Source organism: Morone saxatilis, unplaced genomic scaffold (genome assembly GCF_004916995.1).
Source record: "Morone saxatilis isolate NCDOM2014 unplaced genomic scaffold, NCSU_SB_2.0 Contig2, whole genome shotgun sequence".
Taxonomy (NCBI): domain Eukaryota; kingdom Metazoa; phylum Chordata; class Actinopteri; family Moronidae; genus Morone; species Morone saxatilis.
In genome coordinates this window covers 7802057-7810468 of record NW_023339762.1, presented here as the reverse complement: position 1 = coordinate 7810468, position 8412 = coordinate 7802057, and the positions used below count along the sequence as shown (strand labels likewise).

Here is an 8412-nt window from a genome sequence, read left to right as displayed (position 1 = left end):
TTGATTTATTTAAAGAGTAAAACAACAATGTGCATTGAAAGCAACAAGCAGAACAGCTAGAGCAGAAAAACAGACACGCATGCTGCCTCCAGAGGCTACTGCATCTCCACAGTAACAGCTCAGCTTCACTGCCAGGCAGCGAGAATGGAGATATCCCATTGCTTTATGAAGCTTGAACACAGCACAGAGCCAGTCAGTCTTAACCACCACCTCAGAGACTTAATACTTATATATGCAACAAGACCCCAAGCAGCAACAAGGGTCCTATAACCCACCCACTCTGCCTCACCTGCCTGGAATGTTTGACGTTGCAGATTTGAGATACGGTCACATAAACTGTTAAAAGCCTTGGAAAATAAGCTGTAAATTCAATGTGTCTTGGCTGAACAAAATAATATCATTGAGCATGCCACCTTGACATTTTTCTCTCTTTTGTGATGTTTTGTTGAATAATTGATTAATGAAGATAGATGGGTGGATAATGAAAATAGCCTTATCATTAGTTGCAGCATTAAACTCACATGTGATACCCTCCAGCTTTTCAGGTTCAATCCCACAAATTGTGATTTATTACACACTAAAAACCATTATCATTTAAAAAGCAGTACACTGACTGTTTCAACTGTCAGCACAAAAAGAAATCAACAAATATGACTTTTAAAAGACATAATATACAGTACAGAGATATTGACTGAAGAAACACAGATATTCTTTACTCATAAAAATGACTTAAAATCCACACACCTGATTTCCCGGCCCCCTGGCTTCCAAGCAGGGCCAGCTTGATGTCGTTCATGCCTGTGCTCTGTCAGGTCCTCAGCTGGCTCTCTCTCTGTGTTGTGTCTGGTATCTGGGTTAGTATCGGCACACTAAATGCTCCTTACAGTCCAGGCTGGATGTGAGTACAGGACTGCCCCCCTCTCTTCCTCTTCAAAGGGCTGTTTCACTTTTTAAAGCTGAAGAGAGAGACGAGGGGGGAAAACAAGTGCCCCCTTCTATGCCGTCTATCTGTCTGTGTGCCAAGCGGTCCTTTGCTCTCTCACACCTCTCTTTTCTCTCTCTCCCTCTCTTTCCTATATCCAACATAGCTCTCTCCCCCCTCTTTATTCCCTCTCAATCCATCTGTTTTCCTTCTTTCTGTCCTCTCATGTGCCTATATATCTCTCTATTCTGTCTTTTCTTCCTCCTACAGAGAGGTTACCCAAAGGTCATGGCTGACTAAACCTATTGTTCTGTTCCAACTGTGGCACTGTAACTGTAATCCAGCAGCCATCTATGGACATTTGTGTTTATACTGTAATGTTATGGAGGCCTTTTCCACCAGGAAAAGAAGAACTGATGAAATAGGAATGACAAAAGTGTAAAAGATGGTAAACCAAGATTAAAAGAATAAAATTACTTATTGTCTTTAAGAAAAAAAAAAGTAAAAAACTACAACTAATTTGCAAAAGCAAATATGCTTTGAGAGAAAATTCCTCCTGGTGTTTTATATCAACCTTATGAGGAAAGATTTTTAATGAACGTATCTGTATGTATCTGCAAAACATTCAGTCACAATGTATTTACTACTTTTAAATACTTTTTTCTATCCTCTTATGCAATACAATATCTGTGAGTATGATTATTGTTATTGTTGTTATGCGCTTCTGTTTAGGGGCTTAAACACTTTAAGATTAGGGAAATATTGTGGTTAAATACTGATAAAGTCAACATTGATTTGAAGCACAAGATAAATTGTGGTTAATCTGACATTCAACCAAAACCTCTAAATCCAACCACATGTAGGATTCAGGATGCAAGCCCTAGTTCCTGGTGTCAAAGTCCTGCAATATGCACTTTTTTTAAAATTTTCATTCATAATTACAACTTAATACAATCATGTTTTCATGATTTCCAATTTTTGTGGGTTTTTTTGGCAGAAATGGGCTTCCATATATTGATGCTTCGTATTCAGTTAAAATCAAGAAACCAACATTTTTATTTCTTCAGGTGGTGGAGTTATTGTTAACCTCTCTGTTATAAGATCTGCCAACATCCTGCTGCGTTGAGTGTTGATAATATTCTGGCCTCAAGGAAAGTAATTTTATTGAAATTGGTCGATGTATTTTCGTGAAGGGAAGGCAGTGATATGATGGGGAAAAACTTGATGACTTTGGTTATATACTTGAGTCACAGCTTACCAGACTGAAGCAATATAGTAAAGCTGAGTGGCTTTGAGTGCAGTGTAGAAGCAAAACCATGTGAAGGCCAGCAATAAAAACACTGATTAGAGTATCAGTCATACTCCTGACATCAAACTCAATCGATTCAGACGAGCAATCCATTCCCTTCAGCTTCAGCCGCCGCACCAAATGTGGCACATATAGCCAATAAATCATCCTCCAGTAGCTTCGATTTCACACACACTAATGTCAGCCAACAAAATGAATATTCTTTAGACTAAAACCACATTTTTGTCCCCCCTGACCCTCTTGCGTGCTGGACATTTTGGGCCTATTTCCAGACTGCCTTCGTTTGATCTTGTATCTGTGTGCAAAATCTGTGACGTTCTTCCAAAAAAGTCTTAAATTTTACCCACTTTAGAGAAGGCTGTGAAGACTTGTTTGAATTTGTCTTTGTGTTAATGGCATTTCACAAAAACATTGTTTTAAACCCTCATTTTGGGTTGTTTTAGTCTATTTACATAGTTTCTTTATGATTACAATGGCTGGAATGAATACTCCATAGCCGGATCCCTTCAAACATTACACATGTAAACAAGGCTTTTACAGTGTGTTACAGCAGATTATTCCACACGGTAAGACTTTGCATCAAAAAAGCTGTCGATCAATGTGAAATGTTTCAAAACTTCCTTTTTTGGAGTTTCTCTTCTTGATGACTTTAGGATCATAGATGGACCATTAAATACAAAATTGACCACATTATGTGCGTCCAAATTCATTCATGATGCACGGCATGCAAACTGCAAGGGCTTTTGAAATGTTTACCAAATTATGCTTTATCCATTCAGTGACGTTTAGATATCATATACCTTGCAAATCAGCTTGCATGAGGCTGAATAATTGGTACCATATAACTTTACATTTTGGGAGTTCAGATGAGGACTGAAAACATCAACACGCCACTTAAATTCTTTGACTCGCTCATCAGAACGAAGGGGAATGTTGAGAGATTAATACTGCATATTGGGGAAATGTGTTCACCCCAATCATGCCTAATCTCAAACCAGTAAAGTAAGAATTTTGATCAGCCTTGAATGTTCTTGAATCAGCTGCACGCATTTTGGATCAGAAAAAACAATATTCTCCCACAATAAAAAAATAATAATCAAAATCACTTCGTCATGTCATCAGACCTTCTCAGCGGATATTTCGGTTGTAATCAAGAAGACCCAAATTCCTGTGTTTTACTTCCAAGGCGAGCACACAGTGGAAGGTCCAGCCATCCATGGCAGCTTTTAATCAGAGAGCTGATCAACACGTGGCTGTAAAGAGGCTTTCACATGGGACGACGTCATGTGCCCACAAAACAACACACACCAAGAAACACATTACTCCCCCCAGCTGCATACCCACACACAAAACCACTCACCACAGCACATCAGCAGCATCATTACGTAACGTCTGCGCACCAGGAGTCTCTGGAAGATTTGTGTTTATTCTGTGAAATGAGATTATCTGATTTGTGTGACATGTAAAAGTTATGTTGGACTAAAGATTTCCTCATGCCAAATTATGCCATTTCAGAACGAAAGGGGTTACTGTTACTGCATGTCATTGGAATTAGGTGGGTAGCCTGATATTTTTTCCAGAGATCTTGGAAAAGAATAAACACCAGCAGTTGGATTTACATGTGTCTCTGATACATCTTGGTTTAGTTTTGGTTTGATTTAGCTTATATCTTTGACTTGGTGAAACAAAAGAATACACAGCCATTTAATAATACAAAACTGCTCATATAAAATACAAATATTTATTAACAAGGTATATTAGATGATGTATATTTAGTTCATTTTACCTTACCTTAGAATTAGCTTTAGTTAACTTAGTTTAGTTGTTTAGTTTGTCACAACTCCGCCTCATTAGCTTAGTTTGGTTATTTTATTTTGTTGATTTTATAAAGACAAAATGGCCTAATGAACATGCAGCGTGAAATAGAAACAAATGCAGTTATAAGTAAAGTAAATTGGATGAAGCAGTTTTGTGGCTTAGCTTAACCATCTCAGTTTATAGCTTGGTTGTTTAGTTTATCATAGCTTTACTTAGATAAATTTAACTTGATAAGTGATTTAGTTAGTCTATATAAGATGTAAAGAATCATAAATCAAAAATAATGATGCAAAAACCAAACATATAAACATGACAGGTATCTAACCCCCCACACACAATATGGTAGCACAAGACACACACAATTTGACATAGGCCTAACTCATAGGCTAATTATAAATTAAAAATAATTATCACCTTTTTTTGGACAGGCAATCACAGAAAGAATTGTCAGTCTTTACAAAATCTTTACACCGTTTTAAATTTGATTGCTTTATGCCACAAAACCAGCCAAGAATGCTGTTCTTGTGTAAAATGTATGAGAGCTTTCAGTTGTTTTTCAGCTGCTGCAGTTGACGGAAGGACTGAATAAATGGAAAATCACAATTAGTCCTATTTATCTTTATCCAGAAAGCCAAACAGTAGAAACCCTTGATTTTCTCACAGGAAATGGCAGGATTTATCATAAATCATTTATGGAAAATGTGGCCTTAATCTTCAGCAACTCTCACAGAAACAGCAACAGTGACTTGAAGATGGCGGCTATCAATAACTCTGACAGAGGTCTCGCTAATTGTTCCAATATGAGTTAATGTTAAAATTGAAAAAGCCAAAGCCATGGTCATCCTTTACTGCCCCACACTTGTGGGTTCAGTTGTTAATCATTCATTCCCTTCACAAATTCACATCAACATCTTGAACATGTTACTGCATGAACCATCATCCACAGTGTGACAGGCACAAGCTGGATTGATGAAGTGCAGAGGCAGCGACTGTTAACCTGAAAACATCATATTAGACCCTTCATTCTCATTCTTGTGATTGAATGTTTCTTCTTCTTCTTCTCTCCCTTCAAGTTTGATTCCCAAATTTGGGCATCAGAAGAGATGTTTCGACATGTTTCCATTACTAACATGTTGAAATTATGAAGTGAAATGAATGATGACTGACTAATAGTGTGTCGGTCGTCTTTGAACTTATCCTATTTTGAAGTTTATGGCTTTAAAAACATCCAAATCTCTGTCTTTGCAACATTCTCAGGTTAAAATGATACACAACTTTATTTTCTTTCTGTGTTACAACCCAAAGCTTTTACACTGAGATACAGTCAATAATAAATAATACATCTTTACTGAGCCAACTTGTTTGTTGTTCCTGGCTTTACAGATTATTTATATTCATGAACATACATGTTTTTGTGCCTAAACCTAACCAAACCTTAATCATAGTGGTGTAATATCAGAAAACAGTTGCTGAATCTTAACTAAAATAAACTGAAATGTTACAAATACTCACGCATACTATCCAAATAAAGTTCTGCTCTCAACACTGTCCAAAGACAACATCACACCTATCCCACTCCTGGATCATTCAAGAAAATCAAAACTGTAAGTAAAGAAATTAGTCTAAATGGCCCTAAATAACCCAGATAGTACCAACAAATCCAGGCGGGCAGCTTGAAAGTAACTGTTCCAAAGTGATGATGAATGAAAACTATCAGGTGTCTAAGAGTTGCTAATGCATGCTCTTGGCTTTGGTCTAAACAGTAGATGTAGGTCTTATCTCAAAGAAGACCAGTGCAGCCTGTGTAGCGCCTGTCTTTTCCTTGTGCGCATTAGTGATTCACCCAACTTCAGACAGTGAGAGGGGAGTATGCAGGCTTTTGATGTTGTTAAATGAAACATCTGCACATTGCGACACAGGAAAAAAAAAGAGGAAGAAAGACTGAAAACAGAGCAAAAGAGAAAGAGAGCAGACATGTGACTGAGGTTTACTAGACTGAATAAAGTGGGTTTAAAAGACACAAGAGGGGAATAAACCTCCCTTTGAAAATATTTAACGGTCAATTTCCCCCATTTTGTCTTAACATTACCCATAGGGGTGCTGGCCCTTGAGAGCTCCCTCTTATGTTTCTCTGTGTGTCTTCATTCAATGGCTGACAATTCTTAGATCCTAGTAGATGTAAACACAGATCAAAGACACTATATAGTGTGGGTGAGTGGGTTTTATCAGTGGTTGCCACATTGGTTTGTCCATTTAAAAATCTTTTATTAGGTTCATGGAGTAAAAAGTCATAGCTCAGCTTTCTTGACAGATTATATTTCATAGAAGTTCATTTGGGCAAATAAAGTAGAGCTTTCTGGCTCACATTGCAGTCACTTTATGCTCTCTCCTATTTGAAAAATTACACTGAGATGAATCTTGGAAGAACAAAATGTCCTGAAACAAAAAGAATACCATGTTTAGGAGCTGAAAATTAAAAACCACAATCAGAAACAGACAGCAACAATGCACATGGAGCAGACCACCAAGGACTGCAGCCGAGTCCAGGAGAAACAACGGCTGTCACGTCTGCTAGATTAGTGTTTTTCAGAGTGGGGCCACCAGGGGTGCATCAGAAATTTTGAGGGAAGATACTAAAAAATAAAAAAACATTGAATTATTATCATATAATTATGCATATTATTATAAATTGTTATTTATAAAACAACATAAACACAAAAAAATATTGAAATCTTGTTGTATACAGTGTGTACAGACTGGCAAAAGGGGGGGGTTAGGGTTAGGGTTGTACATGCACGTTTGTCTTCTTTCAGACGATCTTGATTTGGTGTCTCGTGTGTGAGACTCAAAAAAATTAAGGAAGTGCTATTTTACTGCTATATCTGCTTTGATGGACGATATCGAGTTATATCCCTTTTACTGTCCGTGTCATTTACATTTCACCTAATTATTTTGCTATCCTGGCTGTATGCCTATAAAATGTAAACATTTAATTTTTAAAAGCCAGACCTTGTAGGGCATATCTTCAAAAGCACAGAAAAGACAAAAAGCAGATGTGAGGATGAAGGTTTATGGGGAGTGTTTCTGAGAGATTATTTCTTGAAATGAAATTATATGCTTTTTCTTTCTGTTGCTGTCCACTGATATATCATAAACAGTGTCATTCTGTTTTGACCCTGTGTCCAAAAGAGATCTTGAAATGCAAACAGTATACTTAATGCATTTCGTACAACAAAACTTAATCAAATTGTGGCTTCATATTTAATGTCTTGTTTTGTGGTCATTGTGTCATTCTGAGTAAGACTGAAAAACTGAAAAACTGAAATACAGCTGTGTGCAGAACCAGCAGGGAGAATGTAAAGGGAAATATCATATAATTGGAAAAAAAGAAAGCACAAAAAACCTTATAACTGCAACTACTGTATTTTCAAACCTTTGACTTTATGTTCAAAAGATGTGTCTCCAGTATACATATATATACTTCAAACTACAAAAAACAAAGATGACCAACATCAAAAACATTTTGAAACCACAAGCGGAAAAACCCTTAAGGAGGAGATAGTGGATGTTTATCAGTGTGCTGCAACTCTGACCTTTAACCTTGGTTGCAGAATACAACCAACTGAATACAGCTCACCTTCAAAGCGTGTAGGACAGAGGTTCCCAACATAGGACAAAGCTTTGCAGGGGGTCACAAGGCCTTCTTGAGTTTAAGGGCTGTAAGAAAACTTAAAAAGTATATTGTTTACAGCTCTGTATCTCAGCATTTCATTCATTTCTGTGAAGAAAACAAAATGAAATTAGAGTTTAGATTTACATATAAGCTATAAACTTTGAAGAACTGAACACAAGCTATACTCAACGAGGGTGTACTCACTGCTACACAGACTGCATTAGAAAGGTACAGAGTTAAATCAGCCAAAGAGATAACAGGCAATGGCAAAGAGGAAAACAATGAATTTGTCAAAAAAGAAGCTTATTAAGAATGTATCATTGTTAGAAATAACAACAAAGCATAATACAGAAAGAATTGTGTAAAGATATTTAAAAAAAATATCCTCTCTGATGTAAATTCACAGGAAATAATCTGCTCAACAATAATCCAAATTGTTTATTTTACACAGACTTCCTGCAGTTATTGCAGTCAATGTTTTCAATGTCAGTTGTACAGCTTATAAGTTGTTCTGTACTGTTATTGTACTTTGAATATAATATGAAATATCCATAAAATATGTTACTTAGTCAGGGGAGTTTAATGACAGAAAAGGGGGCCCTTAAGGAAAAGGGTTTGGAACCACTGGTGTAGGAGAAACTACAGTGGCTGTGAAAGTTGTGAAACACCTTAAGGCCTCATCTATATGTT

At 36.9% G+C, this 8412-nt stretch overlaps 1 protein-coding gene across 1 annotated transcript in view; it reads right to left on the bottom strand.

Annotated features, from left to right (window-relative positions):
* Nucleotides 1–1070, bottom strand: part of rerglb (RERG/RAS-like b) — a 7729-nt gene extending 6659 nt beyond the window's left edge. The window contains exon 1 of the mRNA XM_035665261.1: nucleotides 745–1070. Coding sequence (XP_035521154.1) covers nucleotides 745–796 — 52 coding nt within the window. The 5' untranslated portion in view covers nucleotides 797–1070. The remainder of the gene's footprint in view (nucleotides 1–744) is intronic.
* Nucleotides 1071–8412: the final 7342 nt, after the last annotated feature.